The sequence below is a fragment of the Camponotus floridanus genome, unplaced genomic scaffold (assembly GCF_003227725.1).
Source record: "Camponotus floridanus strain SB8 unplaced genomic scaffold, Cflo_v7.5 scaffold12, whole genome shotgun sequence".
Taxonomy (NCBI): domain Eukaryota; kingdom Metazoa; phylum Arthropoda; class Insecta; order Hymenoptera; family Formicidae; genus Camponotus; species Camponotus floridanus.
Genome location: NW_020229237.1, coordinates 991,663 through 1,016,364, shown reverse-complemented (window position 1 = coordinate 1,016,364; position 24,702 = coordinate 991,663). Strand labels below are relative to the sequence as shown.

General features: G+C 39.1%; 1 protein-coding gene across 7 annotated transcripts in view; it reads left to right on the top strand.

The window, feature by feature from the left end:
* LOC105258969 (protein Wnt-10a) overlaps positions 1 to 24,501 on the top strand; it is a 40,137-nt gene extending 15,636 nt beyond the window's left edge. For 5 of the 7 annotated variants that reach the window (XM_025415385.1, XM_025415388.1, XM_025415386.1 and 2 more), the window contains exons 3-5: positions 15,979 to 16,235; positions 20,977 to 21,260; positions 22,972 to 24,501. In XM_025415385.1, the coding sequence (XP_025271170.1) occupies positions 15,992 to 16,235; positions 20,977 to 21,260; positions 22,972 to 23,496 (1,053 nt within the window). In that variant the 5' untranslated portion in view covers positions 15,979 to 15,991 and the 3' untranslated portion in view covers positions 23,497 to 24,501. Of the gene's footprint in view, positions 1 to 6,436; positions 8,506 to 15,978; positions 16,236 to 20,976; positions 21,261 to 22,971 lie in introns of those variants that run through there. The other 2 variants (XM_011270575.3, XM_025415390.1) reach the window with 2 other exon arrangements.
* The last annotated feature ends 201 nt before the right edge of the window (positions 24,502 to 24,702 follow it).

Below are 24,702 nucleotides of genomic sequence, written 5' to 3'. Positions count from 1 at the left end.
CAAGGAACTCCGCGTTAAATTTTTCAATACTCGAAAGCTAAAGACGCGAAGGATTAAATTCTAGAATTTCTGCACATTACTTATTAGAGAGATTCATTAGATTCATTTCTTTATCGTTAATCGATACATTATAAAAAATCTATGCAATTTGCATGAACAATTATTTAAAATATTTTAACTTCATAATTACTTTAAATTTAAAAGATACAAAGATTTAAAAGATACAATATAATTATGTTAAATGCAATTTGCATGGACAATCATTTAAAATATTTTAACTTTATAATTATTTTAAATTTAATAGATACAATATAATTATGTTAAAGAAAAGAAGAGTTAAACGTACATTATTTGAAAATATTTACATCGATATTTTGCCTTTTTCATATATTTCTCAATTTCTTATTCATATATTTCTCAATTTGTCAAAAATTTTCGCATATATACATTTTCCAAAATTTTTTGCGTATAATATGCAGTAAAAATTATTATAGACAGAATTATTCTTATTCAAAACTTTTGTGTTAGAGCTATAAACAGATCGGTTAGAGCTATAAACAATAAACGGTCTGTTTATGGCTCTAAATAAATTTGAACAATAACTTAAATAGCTTTTCACACAAAAATATTGGTTATTTGTATTGGAATAGGCATTGTGTAAAATTCTGGAATGAATTTTGAGAAAAATTCTATGAATAAGCATTGTCTTGCAAAAAATACCGGGTTTTGAATTCATGGAAAAACCAATTAGCAACACAGTGCAAGACAAAAATTATATACGTGTTATCCTGATATTACACCGACAATTCTTTGTATATTGTTTAAAAAATATGCAGTGACACGATGCGCTTGATGAACTATGAAAGGAATATCTTTGATCCAGCATGTCCCGCTAATCGAATGAATAGAATTATTGCGAATTACTAAGTAATAAATGATACTTCCCCCGCCGTATATGTAAAGTCACAATTGACTGAAGTCGGAGGCTTGACCAATCGATGCCTTTCACGCTTCGTTAAGCTATTACCTCGATTTTTCTAAAGGAAAATATGTCACATACAATATTCTAACATCAATAGTATTTAAAATGTGAATATCACGTATGAATAATAATAAAAAAATTATATTTTATACATATAGGAAAATTTGAAAAGAAAAAGAATTAAAGAGAAAATAATGTTCAAAAGATTGCGCATGCAAACTTAACAAGAGACAAAAAATTTGTATTATAAAATTAATGATTTTCGATTTTCGATTTTAAAATAAAATCTTACAATGTATATTTAGACAAATTGAGGTTTACTTGCTTGTTTGATAGCTACATTGAAAGAGAATATACATAAAAAACAAATTTCTTTAGTATATTTTTGTGATTATTAAATACATCGTCAATTAAATCGATTATGTTTAGTAACTCGTTCAGCATTGCGAACATCCTTAACTTGCTAACGACGAAATCATGTCGGGCATTTACTAGGAGAAACATCAACGTACGGTCTCCTTGACGGGACCGTATTAGGTATACATATCTTGTATACATATAATAATCGAGAAATTTATTACGCCGCGAGTTTAAACTGTTCGTGCAGATTACTGTAAATTATCTTATCTACTTTATCTCACTCTTCTTATCTTTCAAACACGTCATCATTCTTGTCAGGCCACACGCAATAGGTGAAAGTCTATAATTACAGCTACTCACCCCACGCGAATAAGCGAATTTTAATATCGCCCGGGAAAAATCGAGTATCCTTAATGCAAGTGAATGGGACGATTATTATTATTATTATAAAGTGTATCGCGGATCGACCATATTCATCCCCATCGGCTCTTCTCCTCTACCCCTTTCCCTCGGAACTACAAAAGTTCGTCTCTCTACCGGTATGCATATTATTAAAACATTCCAGAGTGCTCCCCATCTACGTCGACATGCCCTGCAGGGAAGCCGGTGGATTCATAACTTCTAGCGTACCCATGACGAGCAAATCTCTCAAATTGTTAGCCATTGTCTCTCTTTCTCGTGCCTCATATCACTTTTTGCAGGAAATGTTTGAAGACACTTCTCATAGTTTTCTTTTAGTTCTATATTTTTTACGTATTTTAATAGTTTTTGATTTTCATTTTTCGATTATATTCTATGTATTTTTTAATATTAATTTATATAATAAAGTAGAGACATATAAATAAATTTAACATAAAATTTAAGAATTTTATATTAAATTTATTTATATGACTCTACTTTATTATATAAATTAATATAAAAAATGAATAGAATATCGAAAAATGAAAATCCCATTATATATATAAAATTATCCCATTATTCTTTCTCCAAAATTTTTATAAATACATCTTTATAATTAGAAAATATTAAAATATTTAAATATACATATACACACATAAATTGAAGTCTCTACTCTTGGAACATAGGATAAGCATTTTGTAAAAATCGAAATAAACGATTTTTTACCACTGACTTTTGTTGCAGGATATTATACGAAGAGACGATAGCGCGCCTATTATCGTTTCTTCATTGCCTTCCTGCAGTTAGCTTCTTGCTAACGGGCGGATGTCTCAATTAAGATCGAACGCGATCGACTGCAATTACCGACGATTTTCACACCGCCATTCTATCGCGTCTCCCTTTCTTGCGATCTTTTGCTTCCTCTTCCCTTTAAAGACACAGTAATGGCCACCTTGAGAAAATAAAACTACTCTTTGCACGCGCATCAATCAATTATTGCGCTACAATATATGCAGTTTCATTCCAAAGAACTTACATACGTGGTTAAATATCTTACGACTAAATATGATTGGAATTTCTGTATTTATTCGAAAATATAATCATAAAATTTATAGATCATAATTTAATATTATTACAAATATTATATCACTAAAAAATTTGCAAATAAATTCATATTTAATAAAGTGTGAATATATTAATATGTAATAAATATTATACTAATGTAATAAAAAAAAATCACGGTAATTTATCTCCGTTTCGATATACCGCGTATAATGCTCTCAATGATAATTCTCGTATGATATTAAACAAAAATAATTTCAGATCGTGAGAGACATTTGCTTTTGGCTAAAATAACTCAAGCTGCAAACATACACGAGTGTACATAGTTTAAAATAGTAGAGAGTGTGTGGAAAAGATACTTCTTTCATTGCACATCGCTCGAGAAAACGATCATTAGCATTGAATCGTGCAATAAATTACGGCCATGATACGGCAATCCTAAAGTAATCTTTCTCCTTTACAGTGACATAAATCACCCCCTCGCTAATGCGTCGCAATAACGCACGGACGCGAGTATGCGAATATTTACGAGAACATTTAATTAACCGGGACATTGCTTGCTTGGGCGAAACGCCGGATCGCGAAAGGATCTCGCGAGGATCGTACCGCAAAAATCGGTAATGCGCACGATACCATCCTTTCTCTCTCTTTCTTCCTCTCATACATTATCCTTCATGAGAGGATTTCGTACTCTTTTTTCCAAGCCGGCCAATTAGGTTGCCGAGCAACGATGCACGATTGCGCGGTGATAGGATGATCGAACGACCTGATCGTATCGATGCTCGCGTGCCAAGACCATGGTCAGGACACTCGATAAGTGCATAATGCATCCTGATAAGACGACAGCGAATACGCTCTAAAGGTACACGACAAGGTACGATAGAAAAAGAGACAGAGAGACGAAATCGAGCACAGAAAAAGCGGACTTGCAGGACTTTCTCTAGATGTACGAATGGTATTATCTGTACAAGATATCGAAACTGGCAGTAAGTGTTTCTCTGCAAAATGAATTGATCCGCGAGGCAAAAGAAACCACGTGTTTATCAATATACGCGTTGATAATATGATCTAGCGATAAATCGCCGCTCAATCTATCTATAATTTCCAAGATAACGGTGCCACGAGGTATGTTGTTTGAAAATGCGATAATAGTGTTGCGCTGATTTGCAGTCAAATCACGATAGATACATTGAGCTGCTCCAAAGCTAAGTCTAACAAAGTACATCCTTTTACATTTTAAAGATATGAAGAAAATATGAAGAATGAATATATCGCTAAAATTAAAATTAATTAAAACAAACTATCGTGTTAATATTTCGTCAGTAAACAAATTTTCCATAACACGTCAATGGAAGTTGATTGAATGGAAATAAAGCTTTATTATTATTATTATGAAAGGATAATATATACTATTTAATTAATTTAATTTTCTACTATTTCTTGTCGATAGAAATTTATTTCTGCACTTTTGTTTATCCGAACCGACGATCTCGTCAACCGTATACGATTGTCGGCGAATTGCCCACACCTGTTTTTCGTCGGCACGTGGATCCTAATTAAGCATAGGTCAAAGGTCGCGGGTGAGGGTGACCAAACGAGTCGCCGCGGATTCATCCGTCCTCTACAAGAACGGCGTCGCTACCGATTATCGGAAGAGACCCCAACTGGCTGCGCTTTGTGTCAGGACGTCGTTTGATCTTCGACCACGTGGCGCGGTGGGGTGACTACACGAGCCGGGGTCGTTGCTAATTGCCAGTTCAGCGACCACGTCGATGAAATCTGCACTTGCATATCGCATCGACGAGAAATCGGAGGTAGCCCGAAGGAAAGAGAGGGCGAGAGACGGGGGACGTAGATACAGGGAGTTCTCTTGCTCCCTCGCGATTCTCATGATCGCGGCAACGACCGATCTTCCTACGACGGATATTATATCGGATGCGCTGCTAATTGGATACAGAAAAAAACGAGTCAACGATGAAATATACACGTAGGTAGTAATGTAGATAAATATTCTGATTCAGGTACTCATCTGCTTTTTTATGTCCGATTGTGAACAGTGAAAAGGAACTATGCGCATGTATGTAGACGAAAGAAAGATAGATATTTTAAAAATATACATTTCTCTTGTCAATTGCGTTTATTATATTGAAATGCCATCTAACGAGTGTAAGCTGCTTTGTTTTCAAAAAGAAAAGCAACTCAATATCGCATCAGAAAAATGGGAAAGGAAAAATCGTCGAGTATATTCCCTTACATTTTATCTAATAGTCACGGAAAAAATAATAGCGGAAAATACTAAATATTTTGGAACGAATACAAACGACAATTATCGCCTTTTATTCTTTTCCCTCAATAGCAAAAGATTAATAAAATAACACCTTTTGTACAAATCACAGAATCTAAGGAAAAATTTGAAGAATAGAGGGGATGAGCGTAGGCGGACGCGATAGTTTATATAAGGGAGGAAGATAAACCTCAATCATGCCGATTGACCCCTCCAAGTGAAGTTAGGTAGGGGAATTTCGCTCCTCCCACTTATCCTGTCATGTGATCTCGGACAACCTTCCTTCCTTCCTGTCTGTTTTCCTTTCTTTCGGTCCAGCGCAAGATATAAATCTCAGAAGCTGAGTTCAAGAAAATGCAATGAGATCTTTTGGAATGGAGGAGATAATCTGCTTGTTCATATGCATTCATAGCAAAGCAAAATATGCACTTTAAGAAATGAAAACATATATAAACTGTGCATTCAATTTTTAATTAAGTAATTGTAAGTGATATCGAAATAATTGAATGAATTCGCACAATAAAAGATGATATAATAACTGTTTAACGATTGAATAAAATTCGATGGTTTAGAATTTTAGGGCAATCATAAAAAATATACACAAACACATAAAAAATCGCGCTTTGAAGAAATTCTTTAAAGAAACGTCAAATAATCGATTATACAAAAAATAATTTAAAATTTAATATTGATTAAAACATTAGTATTATTAATACAAGTATTAATGTCGATGTAGGAAAATATTTCTGTTGAGCGATTCAAGTGAAAATGATTTCTTTTAAATCCTCCTATTTTTCCTCCTATTTTAAATTTTCTTACGAAAAATTTAAAACATAACAAATTCTCTTCACTGAAAATCGCATGAAAATAATAAAATAGAAAATAAAATAGCGTTAATGCAATGCGTCAGGACATTATATATACATATAAATTGCAATGAATAAATAAAATTTATAAAAAAAAAAATAAATATTTCACGATAAACGAATTCCGAAAAAATTCAGATCGCTAATATTAGCATACTTGTTGCGTCAAGAGAAGGTATTTTAGGCAATTTTTCAAGAATGAAATGGAGCCGTCCCGAAAGCGAAAAAAAAGGATGCAGGGTGGGAGGAAAAGGGATAAAAAGGGAGATGCAGAATGCGAACTATGGTTAGGTTAGGTTAGGTTAGGTGCACTCATTTTTCCACCTTACTCTTTCTCGCACGCATTCTGTCTTCGCTATTTCTCTTTTTCCGTCACAGCCTCTCAACATCGCGTCGTCCTTGTCCAAGCCAGTTCCGTTTCTGTCCATCTCTCTTCGTCTTTCATATCGAATCTCGGGGTAGTGGTCGATGGTGGTGGTGGTCGTGTCCGGATGGTGGTGGTTATGGTGGGGGGGTAGTTGGTTCCTTCGTGCCTATACTGCTCCCTATCTCTCCTTTCTCTCCCTATGGGAGGGCGAGGAGAGCCCCCGTAGCCGCGCACTGCGCACCGAGTTCATCATAGACAGAGCGATCTTCCTGACAGCTCCTCGTCGGTCTTGAACAGAGGTGGAATCGTCCAGATTCTGTCCATCTCTCCGGTTCTGCGGTAGCGTGTTAACGAACAGAAAAGAGGGAAGGATAACGGGGATAACGAAAGTGCGCGATCTTCTCGCGTTCCTAGATCGGACGGTTACTCTCGATCATCATATACGTCCCGATCATACACTGTGCTCCCTGACAGTCACGAAATTTTTTATCATCTCCTCGTTCATAATTTTTTTAACAATCTCAGTCGATTTTTAATCGAATCCTGTCTTCGACTTCGGCGGCAAATTTTTCACAAACGTGATCGAATACGTTGACACCTTCGCTTCTAGAGTCCCTCGAAGCGGATCAAATCTCTCTTCCCTTCCTTTCTCCGTTCTTTCACATTTTTCTCTTCCGCAATCTTCAAAGCCTCGCCTGGTTCTGTCGTCATCGTTCACACTGTGTGTGACGATCGCGGGAAGTTTGCTATTCGACTGTTTGCACGAGCGGAGCGAAAGATAGGCGCGGTTGCGAGGGAGAGAGAGGCAGAGGAAACTGCGGTGGAAGAGGAAGAAGCGGTTGAGGAGAAAGAGGAAGAGGACCTGTAGCTAAGAGGCGAGGAAGGGGGAAGATTGTGATGGTCCGTATGTGGGAGGAGTAGGAGGATCCGAAGGGCGACTTTTCTTTTATTTGAGCTTGACACTTCGCCGCGAGCGCACACACACCGGAAGTGCCGAGTGAGACGTCAAGTTCTCTCTCTTTCCACCTTCATCGAGAGATTGAAAGAAAGCGATAGAAGCGTATTAGAACGTATTAGGACAGAGGGTGAAAGGACGACAAGATGTCACTGGATCTTCGGATAGATTTTGCCGAGAAAGATGCCGTAATCCGCGACTTTGCAGTACAAATCGGATAAAGAAGATCATTGCAAGATAAACGCGAGCTATGCTGAAATCTTCCTCCAGCGCCGAAGAGAATGCCAAAGACGAGAAGAGAGAGGGAGCCGGTGCAACAAAGTGATAGTGACCTCATCGTATACCTCGACGAAGTTTGGAGTACGCTAAGGTTCTCCATATTTCGTTCGGAGAATATCGACAGTATTTCCCTTCCAAAGATAAGTATATCTAACAATATTGAGCGAAATTGCTCGACATCTCTCGACCGTCAAATACTGTTCTCTCGTCGATAAACGCAACGGGTATCCTTAACGAGAGAACGTACGTGTAAGTGGTGCATCAAAGGATAACGAAGCGTCATTACCAGACAAACGAGTCACAAGAAGGAAGGTTTCGAGAACGTCGTCAACGAAACGTCATCGAGCAAGCATGCCGACGCAATAAGCTGCCACGAGAGTCGAGATCGAGACACATACCCTCGATGAATTGCTCGATCGCCGCGGAATATTATTGTCTCGGGGTAGTTTTCGAAACGAACCCTCGGAGCAGCGAAACTGGGAGTTCTCGAATCGCACGGAACGTCAAAGGAGAAGCGCCGGTGCCCGGGGCGAGGTGGAGTCCTCGACGCGTGCCAGGCTGCTGATCACAGGCACCGCAGCGAAAAGAGTAGGAGAGGGACCGGAGAATACAGGCAAAGAAAGAGAAAGGCATACGAAGGGAGAAAGAGAAAGAGAGAGCAAAGAAGGGAGAAAGAAAGAGAGAGGGAGAGAAAGAACGAGAGCAACTTCAGCATCGTCTCGAACGAGGGGTCCTTCCATTTGGGTGCTAGGGGTGTGCAGCCCTGGACGAAGGGTCGCACTCAACTCTTTTAAAGTGGGCAAGCCGCGCAAAGAAGAGGAAACGTCCTCGAGGCGATGACAGAATGCCTCCGTCTCGTACAGGACGCGCATACGAAAGACCGCCGTCCAGGATCGCCACGAAAATCGGTCCCGCTGTTGCTCTATTGTTGATTCTCTTCGAACATCGTCGGTAACTATCATTACGATTCAATAATCACACATTAAATTCCTTTATCTGTTTAGAGTATGATTTATAGAATGACGATTGTTAGAGTCAAGATTGTAATACATGAACTTTAGCGTGAATATTTTTCGATTTTTCGATATCGTTGCTATATCTACAAATTCATATATATAAATTATTTTTATATTCATTAATTAATCTCATAAAAGAAACAAAAAGAGAGAATTATATTACAAATTAATAATATAAATCTAATTTATTAATTAGTTATTATAATTAATACTATAATAAATAGGAAACATTGTGCTCTTCCATTTATGTCGGTAATTAGAAGTAAAATATGACAAATTTATCGAATCAATCGATAAATTTGTCATATTATAGAAATTATTGATATAACTTTATTAATATCTAGAATAGAAAATAGTTTCTTGATATTCATAAAAATTTAAATTCGATAAGACTAAGAAGTATGCAAATCTTTTTCAATTTCACGTAAATTTCATTAATTAGAATAAAGCATCTCCCTTGTACACATCAAATTTGTAAGATTATACGCGTATAATCGTTCTCAGATTATACACATGTTGGCTTATACATATTCATGATTCACTACGTGTGTTCGTCCACTCTCAAGTCGCCAATTTATTTTCGCTTAAACGTTTGATACATTCTTCTTCGTGATTGACTAGCGATACACGATTTCTCCGATCCTTCCTCTCTCATCCTCTTCGTCCTCTTCTTTCTCCCCGTCACACTTCACACTTCACCATCGCCGCGAATACTCTTCTGGGGAGGCCGTTTTATACCTCATACTTCGATCCACACGATACTCCGATACGATGCACCATAATGCAGACGTCAAAACGTCACTCTCGCTCGGCTTTATTCGTCCGCTGCGACGGAGCGCTTCAAATCGCGAAGTCGTTCACGAAATTCACGTTGTCCATCCCGCGGTGGAAAGTACACGAAGAGCACGACAATGTCGCGGGACAACCGAGGAGAAGCTGCGACGAGAGCAGCGGTCGCCGTGTCTAATCTCGCCGAGAGAAATTTACGAGCGCGGTAGCACGACCGGCTTCTTCCTTCGTCTTTTTCCCCGGTGCGTCTTCTGTGCTCCTGGCTCCGTCCACTCTCTTGGTTTCCTCTGCGGAAAGAATCCGTCAATAGGACGCGTTTCTTCGATCCGGCGGTCCAGGGATGCACAATGACGAAGTGCAAATAGGCCGTTCCAACCGGGCTCTGTATTACGAAGAATGGATCCCGCTGCGATCTTTATTATGGCTCTTCAATCGTAATACTAATCGCGCCTTGTGTCCTGGGATAGCCCCAAACCAGACTTTTTTTTACGAAAAGTCATCGATGAGGCGACGATTCTCGGACAATGCGCGTTCGTCGCGAATTGAAAAAGGTGGCTTTTAGGCATTTAAATAAAGCAAATGCACATTTTAAAAGGGATTATATAATTAATTTAAAATTTTTTTTATATTAAAAATCCTTAAAAAACGCCAAATAATTTCAAGTCAAAATTGCATGGGAGATTATTTAAAATTGCTAAGTACACATTCTTTCTATCCTATTTGGCAAATAATATTAATAAATAATATTAATAATATTAAATATAATTAAATATAATTAATAATATTAAATATTATTTGCCAAATAGGATAGAAAGAATGTGTACTTAGCAATTTTAAATAATTTTAATAATATTTAATATTACATTAGAGATCATCTTCTCACTTATGCAACACTCAAGATTCTCCCTTTCTCTCTCATCATTAAGTCGATAAACAAAGTTCGCTGTATTAGCAAAACTTGTAGAACTGTCAATCAGGCACTATAGTCGTAAAATCCGGTATAAAAGTGTCAAGTAATAAATTTTATAATCGCAGCATTTCGATAATAACGTTTCTCATTTGTCGTCGTCCGGTGAGATATCGTATGCGATAATCGCCAATGATTCGCCACGAGTCCTCGAAATATATACACAACGAACGACTCTTCGTCAACAGCGACAGGCTCTTCTCTCAGACCCACGCTGCCTCTTGTAAATAATTACGCCTAGCATCCGGGAATAGGACGTGCGTTGGCGCACGTGTATGTAAATTCACGCACATTCACATACGTACTTATACGAGTCGGACTTGCAGGACGGCATTGAATTACGGTTTTGATGATATAATAGTCAATAAACTGGTTCGCGCGCGCACGACAACACGCATTCTCAACGTTTTGACACGTACGTGTACACAGCTTTTCCTAATATATCCTGTGATACACGGCACTTCTTGCGCGATGCGGATTTACGCGTCGCGAATAAATCGTGGCGAATAAAAGTGATGACAAAGTTTGGTGTGGGAGCTATGTGTACTTTAAACATCTTACGAGTCGATAAAGCCCATTTAAAAATCTGCAAACTTTAAAATATTTCTCAACTTTATTTTACTGTTAAAGACCATTTATTTACTGTTACGACTGTTTATTCATATAATCATTATTGTCAGATTTTTAAATTATCAGCTGTTTCTCAATTTAGCAAGCTCAACTTAGCAAGTACAGTTCTCAACTTAGCAAGTACAGTTGCTGAATCTTATCGAATATCAATTTATTTAATTGTCTCACAACCAATTAGACAATCAGTATAAACTGATAGGCACTATACACTATGTTAATGAAACTCTCCTTCAAAATTAAAACTTTATCTTATATTGATTTATTGTATATGATACATTAAATTTAATTGCGAAGAGAAAGAAACTCGGTAAGATCAATAATATTAAGACAACGTTTCAGATAACGTGAAAAATATGATCGAGAATTAGAACTTATAGAAGTGCGATAACATAACGATCGAATGGATAAATCGCGGTTTGCAGTCTCTCGGATGCAATATCATTTTCAGGAAATTTATATTTATTAGGGAGACGAGAAATAAACACGGAAACTTAACGATTTATTAAGGAAAGAAGATTTTGTAATTCGAAATATTTTACGAGAGATCGCTGGGGGAATTGACGAACTAGAGGGGAATCTTGTTTTATCGCAAAGTTACAGGTCGTCGTAACTTATGCATTAGATACCATCTGCAGAACGTAATTCGCGGACTATCGCATTCCTTACAATGTACTCGCCGCGAAATCGATTTACTCTCGTAAAGATCGAGGGAAGAGCGAGGCACCTCGATATCTACCGCAGGTATTCTCGTGAGTCGGATAGTGAAAAAAAGCGAGTTCTCTCTCTCTTTCTTCCCACTAGATATATCCCATTAGATGTGAAATTCCGTACCGTGTTCCCCTCCCTCATCTCCGAGAGCAGAACGGGGAACGGGGATTAAATAAAATACGCGCATCTCTTTCTCTCTCTCTCTCTCTCTTTCCCCCTGCATCGTCGCCATCTTGGATTCTTGTGCGATCCCTTGGATTATTGCAAAAATGCGGGACACGCGCTCGCGTATCTCGTCTCCGATTTGCCCAGCGGGTTCCCATGAGATTGAAGATCCGAAGCAAAATGGAATTATAACGGCCGCTAAAAGCGCAATGCCAAGCGTTTGCGCAAGAAATTGCGCTTACGTCATCTTGTTACTTCATTTTCCAAGTGTAGCATTAAATGAGTGTAATTCTTAATTGATAATATATCGCATCGTATTTATCGTAAAATAATTAATCTTTAATTTATTCGATGTGAACTCTTAATCAATCTCACAGAACAGCGCCGATCTTTTTAATCATAGCGAAGAATTTTTGTAAGAAAAATTTGAAAAATATTATACAATAAATTCTCATCCATTTTTAATTGCACATTTTATGTATACATCGCGAGGCATGTTTGATCAAGAAATTATGTTCTTGATAGAATAAACATGCATAATTTAGAATAATTGCTGATAATAAGATTAGTAAACAAAGCTCTGCACGGTCGCTATAAGCGATACGGTAAAATAATTGCTTCACGTATTCGCCTCATACTTTAATCGCAGAGTGAGATGCATGCACAAGCGGGGGAAAGTCGAAACACACGTGTGCGCGAAAGGTAGCAGAAGAATCTCTCGGATACACAATCCGACTTCCTCCGCAGGTACTCGGTGTCTTCCGTAATTTGTTGGAGGAGTTAAGATCATTAATCTGCTTTCGGTAGATCATCAATAGCGCGAAAGATAGCAATGCTGCAACGGTGTACTGGTAATGGGAGCTCTCAATAACCTCGACGACCCTAAAACCCCGTCGTTCTTTTCCCACACTACGTAGTATCATCGGGTACCTTTTTTCCCTTTTCTTCTTGTTATCACCCATTCTCCCCGTCCTTGTTCGCTGTCGTCAATTTCTTCTTCGTCTTGCTCCTCTTTCTTCGTTCACGCGGGTGCTATACGCAGCTTTTACTTTAGAAGAAGCTCGTCCGCTAATTTGTACCCGCAGATAACCGGACGACCCGCGGAGAGCCTTGCACCCGTAACATCCTGCAGGACCCTCCGAGAGTCCCTTCAAAGAAAAAAAAATAAACCGCTCCGAGAGACGCTACAAGCAGATTAATGATCGTGAAGGATGCCACGGCGATCTTTTCGCGCTGCTGACCAATCTTGCGAGTTTCACGATCGTCGATAGGAATATTTGACCATATGTTCGCATGTTAACGACGCACGTTCATTTTCATAAAATTATTATCTCTCTTGACTGAACGTACCGCAGGAAATTTTTAACTTTTGCTACACTTTTTGCCATTCTTTATAAATTGCATACGTCGAGAAAAACAGAGAAAGAAAAAGAGAAATAACTCAATTCAATTAATTTTAAAATGATAATTTTAGCTTGAGTATTATAAAAATGCTTAAGAGATGCACGCATCGCTAGAATTCTTTTTACGACAGATAACCTATCAAAAGTACGAGCATTTTCAAATCTTAAGAAATTCTGCCGTTTTAAAATAAACATTTCAGTTTAAAAAAATTAAATCCATATCAGAAAAGCGGAATGTTAACCCAACCAAATTCGATAAAAGTCTAGTTTATAGCTTACCATTTATTAACTGTATAAATACTCGGCAAGCTATTAAAAAGGCTGTAAAAAATCCCAATAGTACAATCGTCTAGCATTTTGGTAAAGTACACGGTAACAGGAAATGACAACTTTGCTGGTCTCGCAGCGAACGAAACGAACCGGCAACCCTCCTATCTCTTTCTTTCGATAGACCCACGCACGTTTTCGACGCACGCACTCACGCACGCATGCCGCTATCGTTTCTTTTCTCCACCTCGAAATTAATTAACACCCGGTACGCCGTAATACGTGACCATTAGGCAGCAGCCGTCGCTTAAGATAGCGCTTTAAGAGCTCCTCTTCCAGGAGATGAATGCCGTTATCGCGACCAAGCGGGGGATGGGAGCAAGATACGCATGATGTAAGGGGAAGGGGCCGAACGCGCGAGCCTTCTTCTCTGCCGTGCTCCCTTCGCAGGGCGCGCTATGGCAGAAACAGACGGCAAGATAGAAACGGTTTTATATCGGCTCTTTGAGAGCGTTCGCACCTCTTGACCCCGGCCTCGTAAAGTCGAAAGAAAGCGGACGCCCGTACGCGGTGCACGCGTGCGCAAAAGTGCGCGTGCAGCCATAAAATCGGTGCCCCAGACCGCGATTAGTGCTGCATCGTACAGATTCAGAGATGCAGCCGGTTCCGATTTTTGATACGCAACGAATGCTTTCGATTCCATCAGGCGAGATTCCCCATGTGTTCAAGCAAAATTTAGAAATCACGATTTAAAACAGAGATGTCAATTATATTTTATTACATATGAATTAAATAATAATTTGGCAATTTTGGCAACGCTATTAAGATATATATTATTCGATTCCATCAGGCGAGAGTCCTCATCTGCCCAAGCAAAATTTATAAATCGCGATTTAAAACAGAGATGTCAATTATATTTTATTATATATGAATTAAATAATAATTTGGCAATTTTGGCAACGCTATTAAAATATATATTATTCGATTCCATCAGGCGAGAGTCCTCATCTGTCCAAGCAAAATTTAGAAATCGCGATTTAAAACAGAGATGTCAATTATATTTTATTATATATGAATTAAATAATAATTTGGCATCGCTATTAAGATACATATTATCGTATTTAAATAGAAATAGAAATTAAAAATAATATAGTTACTTGCAAAATTATTTGTTACCAATTCAAAATTATGTTACATTAGAAAATATAATTTTCTAATCGAAAGCAAAAGTGCCAATTAATCGAATGTTATCTCAAAGAGCATGTCGATAAATATCGTTTATTGTTCCTCTTCTTTTCCTGAGATATTCATCGTAAAATATCGATGCTTCCTACAATCTAAGTACCGGTAATCATCCATAGTGCAATTGCTTGCGCACCGTTATCCGCGAAGAGCTCAACGATAATCAGTTTCGCGAGTTTAACCAGGTGGTGAGCTTGACCGGCTGCTCCCGTGCTTCCGCACGTCGTCACTAATTACACTCGACACATGCTAAACTAATATGTACGTTCGCAACCGGGAAGAGAAATAACGGCGATGAAAAGACTAGGATGCGGGTTCTAACTTGGCGGTAAATACTTGTAGCTTATTACACGTTTTTTTTTTCTCCTTCGTTAATTTCTCATGAGATGCTGTAATTTTCTCGAGATTTGACGATGGGGAAGCAACAGTGTATTCAATTACACAATGTAGAGAAAAAGAATTTCTTATTAAAATTAATATTGGAGATTTTGTGAAAACCTTCGGACACGTGATAAATCAGATGGTGATTTATGACACGCAAAGCAATTTCTCTTCCGCGAGATATTCCGAGAAAGGCGTCAAGGGAATTAACCAACGTTTTCACACGTTGCATGTCCGCACGAATACCTGATAATCGAAAGAATTATCAAAGTTGCGAAAATTGAAAAAAGTACCTTTAACAAATGTCTGCTGCATCATGATTATCCATGAAATTCTAACAATCGGGAACAAGTAGAGAATAAAAGCATTAAGAGAGCTATGAATGATTGAAAAAAGATCATTGATTTTCCGAAGCCAAAATCACATAAATCGATCGACCACTCCCGTGAGAAAATTATTCGCTTCGCTATTCGAAACTTGCGATTTAAACCGATCTGATGGAATTAATTACGAGCGTCCATCGATAATATTTTATTAACCGTAAAAACTCGTTGAAAAACGTAAAGACTTATTTTTTTTATACTTCCATATCGCGTTCAATGGTTTCCTTGCTTTACAGAGATTTTTTTGCATTTACATAAGGAGCCTGAAACAATGTAACTACGTTGCTCGATATGATGTGCGATTTCTGTATCAAAGATAAAAGCGGTCGCATTTATTTCGCCTATACGTCTCTCAGTTCATTTAATCTCGATGAAAAAGATGCTCATTTTACGTATTTAATCATGACGCGGTCCATTATCGTAATCGTAACCGCTTGGCGAAGAAATGATTAATATTTCACTATATTTTTCAGCGCAGTTAGCCTAATGAGCAATTCCGTGGATGATTGGGAGAGAAGCCGCAGCAACGTCGTCTGCAGCGGCATCCCGGGATTGACGAAGGAGCAACGCGAGCTTTGCTATAAAAATCCCGATGTTACCGTAGCTGCGACGGAGGGGCTGCAAATGGCCATATCTGAGTGTCAGTATCAGTTCATGTGGCATAGGTGGAATTGCTCGTCCCTCACACCTAGCAGCAGAATTCAACAGAACAGCGTCCTTCTTCAACGAGGTACTAAGAATACTTAACGAGCGAAATTATCTGATCAGATCTGAACGCGTGATTAATAAACTGCCGGCTCGCTAATGGCGAATTAATGTTTCCTGGATCATTAAATTCGTCGCGGTTCGCGCCATAAATACAAATGAACGAAATGTATAAGACTCCATTAAAGAACCGAGAAATGACAGATAAAATTATGTGAAAAACAATACGAAAGCAGCCGAAAGTTTTTACATCATGCGTTGCAGATCCCTCGGAACAACGTAATTTCAGGAACAAGTTCCTTGGTAATTTTTTCGGAGTATATAATTAAATCATTCTATGCACATAAGATAATTTTTATGAACGAAAATAAGTCCATCTTGGCCAAGATAAGAAAGCCAACTGTTCAAATAATAAATTCAAATCTACGATTTTCGTCACAAACAAAATACTTTATTACGCTATAAATTCAACGTATATTCTTTTATAGACATAATTATTAATTATTAGATTTTGTAACCATCACAAAAAATAGTATAATATTTTTACTCTCACTTACTCAACGTGTAATATATGAGCTGTACCAAACACGCTAAGCAAACTGATCCGGAAAATTTTATTCGATGATATTTCGCGTCTGGGGATAAAAATTCTGGATGATTCCTCATCGTGTAATCGCGTACGTGTTTCTTGAGGGAATAATACAAAGTGGAATCTTTTACGACGTCGCGTTGATGGCGAGGGGAGGCGAAGCGACGCGTTTTCTTAAATCAAAGCGCACGGCGTAACCTACCCGCGGTAGACTCCGAAAACCTGTCCCAATTCCATAAGAAGACCCTGCGGTCGGCCTATTCCAGTGTGACATATAAATTCGTCGTGGCGTGTACGTGCGCCGAAAGAGGAAACATATATCGTGTCGGACGAATGCGCGAGAGCGCGACATCGGGCGCACCTGACCTGAAAGCTTAAGCCCATGTCCGGGGGCCCGCATCCCGGCCCCTTGTTATCTGCCTCCGTGGATCGGTACGCCTTTTTTTGCCCGCGAGAACGGGAGGAGGTGTCGATTCCACGACTTTTTCAAGAGTTATGTAAAGCGACCCGTCCTGACCAATCGTGGAATTCTAACGAGATACCTTCGGTACTTACTCCGACGAATTTAATTTCTTTTCTCGCAAAATCGCCTCGTAAATATCGTCTTCCCATCGTTCTCCTTGATTCGTTTTTTAACTAGATGCTATTATTATGATGGAAAAATGAAGTGTAAGATAAGCGAATTATATATTTAATGATTTTTTTCAAATTTCTACGTCGTAAAGAACGTAGCTTTTTATCGCGTATAAAATTGTATAAATTTCTTTTTATATTCCCTGTGTATACAATGTGTTTAGCCGCTGCACGAATGGCATGCCATTCTGCGGAGGAATCTCAAATGGTCGCATCAATCGCACGGATGTTTCGCGCGCGACAAAAACCCCCTTACATTCGTCCCAGCGCGGGACCAAGCACGCGAAAAAGGTTGGATTCATCGATTATCCGTAACATCGGCAACAACCGTCGGTCGTTATTAGATTTTGGCTCTCGAGTCAGAGGGCAGTAGCTTCCGAGAAAAGCGCGTACCTCCACTGTCCCTCGGCCAACAGCCACCGTCCCCTTCTTTAAGGTCCACCGGTGGCCAGGTGGAGAGAGAGAAGACGGTTTGCGAGAAATCCACCGTGTCAAATTCGGGCCCCGGGTCCGGCATCTCGACAAGAACCGCTTGTAGCTAAGTCACTCGGACACGGTCCTCTTGCCCTCTCGTTGCTCTCAACGCGGTTCTGCTCTTCCCTTCGCCCCTCTTGCTCCGACTTTTCTCGCCTATCGTCGGGTTTCGGCAAAACGACTTAATGTATTATGAAAAGTACACGGAACCGATCTTCGACCGCTCCGACCGGACCGTGAAGCCCACACAAGAAGGACGGACCCGTTGCCGACACCGAATCACCGCAATGATGCTCCGCGTCGACAGGATTTATAGCTATAAATATGGAAATGCCTAAAACGTCGAGATGAAAGCTCTTTCTTCTATTTCTAAAACCATTGATTCTCATTCTTTGACCCTTCGAACAGCGAATTCTGACGACGAAGGATTCCATAAAAATGAGCTCGAACGTGTATAGAACTCGGTAAGAAACATCGTTAAGAAGCAAAAATATTATATAACGAGTAGTGAATACATATAAACCAAAATTGCATAATTTTATACATTAATTAAAAAATGGTCAAACAAGATTTTTACTCAAATCGATCTCAAAATAATCCCATTGATGGAATAAATTTGTTGAACATCTACAGTTTACATATTTTTATTTCCGATCTATAAAAGACATATTCTTATACGAATCTCTTAAACGCATTAAATGGTTAAAATAATTATACGAAACAATACATTCTATAATATAAATTTTAACAATTTATTAATTTTTTATGTTATTCATAATATGATATCAACGAATAAAAGTAACAATATATACGAATAGTAATCTCCAATTATTTATTTTCTCCTCTCATTCAGTATAGAAAATAACTGAATTTCATAAAAGAATTTAGTTATTGATCTATACTGAATGAGAGGAGAAAATAAATCTAGTATACCTATAATTTTAGTATTTTTCGCAGATATTTTCTTGATTTTTAAAATTTAATTATTTATTATATATCATACATAAATTAATATAGTAACAGTAAGAGTAATTTGGAGATAAAAGAGAAGTATAAAGAAAACGCTTGTTAATCGAATGGTTTCGTTGAACCCGTTTGATTTGTGTCTTCTGTGACTATCGGTTCCCGAAGGACACTCGTCGTATTCTTGCTGGGACCTCCCGGTCGCTATCTATTGAGTTATCTAAATAGCGATTCGGGCCTGACACGCGAGAGTAGCGCGGGGCCACCATCCGTCACTACGTCGCTACGTCAAGACCTCTACGATGGAGAAGCGAAGGAACAGAGATCGCTGCGCGTTCCACGGGATTCTTCCCCCGCCTTCCACCTTGGATTCTCCGCTGTCCCTGAGAGAAGAGACGTACAGCTCTCCGCGGAGGATTTATTATGCGCTCCCTCCGTCCTTTTCGTTGTCGGGAAACAGCGACGGTTTCGCGGCACGGTAGCTATCTGCATTATAAAGCAGCCATTGCTGCCAATAGCCGTATATAGCGAAAACTCTCAACCACTCCTCCCACCGTATAACCATATAAAGGACCTCCCTTGTCTCATTCCAGCGAGCAATGCGCGTTTCTCAGCGTGCGCTTTAGCGTCCTTGGTATCGAGTCGCGATATCGAGTTCGATGGTGCGCGCCGAAAATTAGTGGGTCCACCCTGGGGTTCCCGACATTTCTATCGACTCGGGGAATCTCAGAAAAAATGCCCTGGAGATCCCAGGATTCACGAAGAAGTCTCTTCAACGTCGTCGCGTTTCGTTCCGAGGAGCGACGTAATCAGTTGCCAGCTGTCCGATTACCTTCTATGCTAAACGATTAAACAGGTCCATTCTCTCGGCTGATCTAGTAGCTGAGTTGACAGCGATCTCGAAAAGACCTCTCATTGTCGCTGATATTTGTTTTATATCATGCTAAATCATATCATCATAATTCTTTAATAAGCTCATTATAATCGGGAGAAATCAATATTTACGAAATTATTTAATTTTCAACGTATAAAGAATCGTGTATAATTTTTATATCAGCTTTTTAACATTAAAATTCTTCATTTTCAGTTCGAATAAATATCCCTGTCGACGTGAAAAGAATCAAGGAAAGGATCGTTTTAATATTATACGCGATCGTTCGCGATTTCCGAAGAATCGGGCGAGAAATCGCGATTTATTCGCAGACGGACTTCTCGCAGGGACGTTTGGCATCGTATCGCTTCTCGGGCACCCCGTCGCGAAATCGTTTATATTATACATGCGGACATGTGGATGTGCCCGCCGGCCGCCGCTGCTGATGGCCGCGCTTTGTTTTGACGGACGGTTGAATAATCTACCTCTGAACTGCGCCTGATGGCTGTCTGTCTGTCGGCCCGTCGCATCCCGAACTCGCTACCGAAGTTCCTTCTACGGAAGCTCCTCCGGTGTCCCGCTGTTTCATGATCTCTGTCTTTACTCGAGAGTGAGGCGAGAGGAGCGAATGCGATAGAGCGCAAGTCTTGCGTATATTATCCGCCTCGTGTCCATCGGTGTCGCCGACGACGGATAGCAATTTGCTAACGGAGACAACTACGGATCTTTCTCGGATGCGTCGCATCTCCAACTACCTGTCGGCGCATCTCCACCATTTATATAGAAAGATCGACGCGGCACGTGACGTACGATATATTAAATAAGCTTGCATTATCTACTTGTCATCATCAGATTTAATCCGTGAATATTTTCAAGTTTACTATTTATATCTGGAAACTTATATTAATATTTCAATATTTCTATTAGAGAAAAAAATAGCAAGAAACGCGTGAAAAAAAAACAATATCTTGTACATCAATTTATTATAATATAATAGATGAATTGTGAAAGAGGGTTGATTCGCGTTTTTTGACACCATCGTCGAAACGGAATGGGAGGTGAACGGAGAACTAATTATCGATCTGTTATATATCTGTTATATATCTTGTACATCAATTTATTATAATATAATAGATGAATTGTGAAAGAGAGTTGTGAAAGAGATTCGCGTTTTTTGACACCATCGTCGAAACGGAATGGGAGGTGAACGGAGAACTAATTATCGATCTGTTACAGGTTACAGAGAGACGGCGTTTGCGTACGCGATCTTGGCCGCTGGTGTGGCTCACAATGTGGCTCGCACCTGCAGCATGGGTCGCCTAGTTTCCTGCAATTGCGATCCTTCGAGCTACAAGGGTAAAACGCCGGTGGATGCCAAAGACGTTCAATGGAAGTGGGGTGGCTGCTCTCACAATCTCGACTACGGCCTAGAGTTCTCGAGACAGTTCCTAGACACGCGGGAGAAAGTCGGCGACATACAGTCTACGGTGAATCTACACAATAATCAAGCCGGTCGTTTGGTAAGTGCTACTCTCGCAATTTTGACGTCGTTAAATTCTGGAAATGAATGGTTATTAATGAAGAGATACGAAAAGAAGAAATATTACGTATCTCGTATTGTTTTTATTTTCATTTTATTGTGAAGTTGCGTATCTAAAAAATATATTAGAGATATATATTTTATTTTATTTCAGGAGAATACAAATTATAATGAATTAATCGTTTCTAACATTTTCGAAATTGTAATAAATGATTTTTTAAAATTTAATATAAAACTTCGTGATATGTAGTTCATTCGTATATATCTATAAATTTAACATTTTATACGCATCTTTTGATATAGCATTTAAATTTAAAAAAAGACAAAAATACTAATTAAAATGTTCATAAAATTTCTTCTCTAGTTACTCCATTTAATATATCAATTTATGTGGATTATACACGCAAACATTGAACGATCCTATCGACCAAAAAAGCCGAACTGCATTTTTTAAATTATGGTTAATTAATTAGGTAATTATAATGGGAGAAAACTCGTCTTTTATAGTATAACTTTCGAACATATACACGCAGTATCCCACGATAAATATAATATGCGCCATCTTAAATCTTAAAGCACAGACGCGCGCGCAAGAAATGTACCGTTAAACGGGGAGGAAGCGAATTCGCAATCGCGTGCCACGTCCGTCCGCGAATAATGTAGCTCGCACGCCGTCCTGCGTGGGTCCGTGAGAGAGCTTCGAGTTATCCTGCGTGCGATTCTCCTCTCCTCGATTCTTCTCCCTCCTACCCTTTCGCCGGCTTTTACTTTTTTAGCGATGTGCGCGGTCTTCTTCCTTCCCTCCTATCGCTGTGATAAAAGAGCGAAAAAAGCGAGAAAGAGAGAGAAAGACAGAGAGAGGGAGGGGGAGAAACGGAGAAAGGTATATGTGGAAAAAGAGAAGGAAAGTTAGAGAACAAAGAGGAGAGAGAAAGCTCCTCCTCTCCTCCATGGACCTCTCCACGCTCGCTCTCTCGCCTCGACGTTATTAAGACGAAGCCTCGGGCTGGACCACCCAGCCGTAGACTCATTAACTGTTTTGTACGCGACACCTCTTTGTTTAAAAGAAACTAAGCCCTCCTTCTTTCCCCTCCTGTCCCTTACCTTGCCCTCTTGACCACCCTGCGCATCCGTGCGACTCGTACCTGTTTGTACAGCGTGTTAGAACCGGCGTTTTTTCAGACGACATCGTAACGACGGCATCGCGGATATCGCAATCTGAAGGAGGGATTCGATTCTGCCACGAATTGAAGGCCACGAGTGAAAAAGAGACTCGGGTTCGCGGGAGAAATGAAAAAGACGAGAGACGTTTTATACAAAGTCAATCGAACGTGAAAGCGGCTTCTTTGCAATTTTGTTCAGGATCGTGAATGCATAAGGCAATTTTGGTCGTGCTCTTTTTTATGGATTCTCTATGTATTTTCCATGGATTCTCTATGTATTTTCCATGGATTCTTTGATCAATTTTGAATTGATCTGAATCTTATTTAATCGAAATATGAAATTTCTTCGAGAGAGAAATCCCTTTTTAAAACCACCCTATTTTTCCTTCATATTTATCTTATTTGAGTTTAATAATATCTTATGTTTATTTTAGTTACATTCAATGTCAAATAAAAAAAAATAATGATCATAAATAATTCACATTTTCCATTTTAAATCATCTCACAAACATTGCGACCCGATTGCAGGTAGTAGCGAGCAACATGCAGATACGCTGCAAGTGCCACGGCATGTCCGGCTCGTGCGAACTGAAGACCTGCTGGAAGGTCACGCCGGACTTCCGGATAGTCGGCAAGATCTTGAAAGAACGTTTCCGGAACGCCGTGTTGGTGACGCAGAGCAATCTGGGCAGCGTGACCCCGTCGGTCAGAATTCGAGGATCGCGTCGGAGGCGGCCGGATCGGCCGAGACAGAGGAAGCATCGCGACGGCCGCAGGAGGAAGCCCCGGGATCTCGCGAAACAGCTCTTTTACTATCAGAAATCGCCCAACTTTTGCGAACGGGACCCGACGACCGACATCGCGGGCACCGCAGGTCGCAAGTGCAACAAGACCAGCACCGCCGGTGACGGATGCGCCAATTTGTGCTGCGGCAGAGGCTACAACGTGGTACGACAGCGACGAACGGAGCTCTGCCATTGCAAATTTCGCTGGTGCTGCATGGTAAAGTGTCAAAATTGCACGGTGGAGGAATGGATCACGGTTTGCAAGTAAGACGTATAGAGGAAAAGGCGAAAGTCAAAGACTGATACGGATTTTCTTCCTCGTTGCGTCGACGATAAAATCGATAAAAAGTATCATGATAATACGTCTCCCACGGTTCGAACGATAAGAGAAGAAATTAGCTCCGGGGATTCATCGTCCGAAGACGCGCGCGAGTTATTCGCCTCGCAAGAATCAATCGAGGGACGTAAGTCGAGAGGATTAATAATATGATTCTTATTGAAATCGGGATTACCAGGCACAAATTTCTCCTGGGCAATCACAATGTAGGAGCAGATCTCCCTGCTACCTTCAAATCTCTGCGAACGTATTAGAAAGGTAATCATCTTTCTTTGTTAGTAAAATTAAATCTGATTTCTGCAGGAAACGGAAAATCCTTAAACGAGATAGTAATTCGATCTTCTACTTCATTCGACGTCATTTAAAATTACTCAGTCTTTATTAAAAAATGGCACATTGATCGCACTTTTGAGAACTTCGTTTTAATTCTCATTGCGAAAATAGAGAATGACGTAGATTTTGCATGTTATCAAAGAATCTAAACTCAATTTCACACAAGTGTTTTTTAATGTAACAGAAAACTGACTGATAAAAATCGTACTCTATTCCACGCCATTACGGAAATTATCCTTTAATATACTGATTGTCTGCGAATTGTAATTAACAATAAGCGTATCGAAGAAGCGTTAATTAATCGCAGAGATCGAATCGCATTAGAAGGGAATTTGTGTAAGTAATATATATACTGTGTAATGTGACACAGATAATATAAAATAATTCGTAGATTAAACAACCCCCTCCTCCCTATAATTTATTTATAATGACGCTCTATTTAATTGATATTTAATTTTAACTTCTACATGAATTGTAACACCTCCAGCACAGTATTATTAGACGAGATGCATGTTCGATGAACATAATTGTACACAACTTAACAATGCGCGCGTACAATAAAAAGAGTTCCTTCAAATTACATCTCCCTCTCGTATTCATTATCAAGTATTTTGTAAATATTATAATGTAAGTATTAATTTTCAATTAACATTTTATTGTTTTTTTATATTTAGAGATATTTTCGGAATTTCGTTCTCAATGTCTCGCTCGAATCGGAGAAATATATGAGAGAGAGAAAGAAAGAGAGCGACCTTGTTTTTTATTGATTATCATAAATTACTGCACGTTAAGACCTTGGAAGAA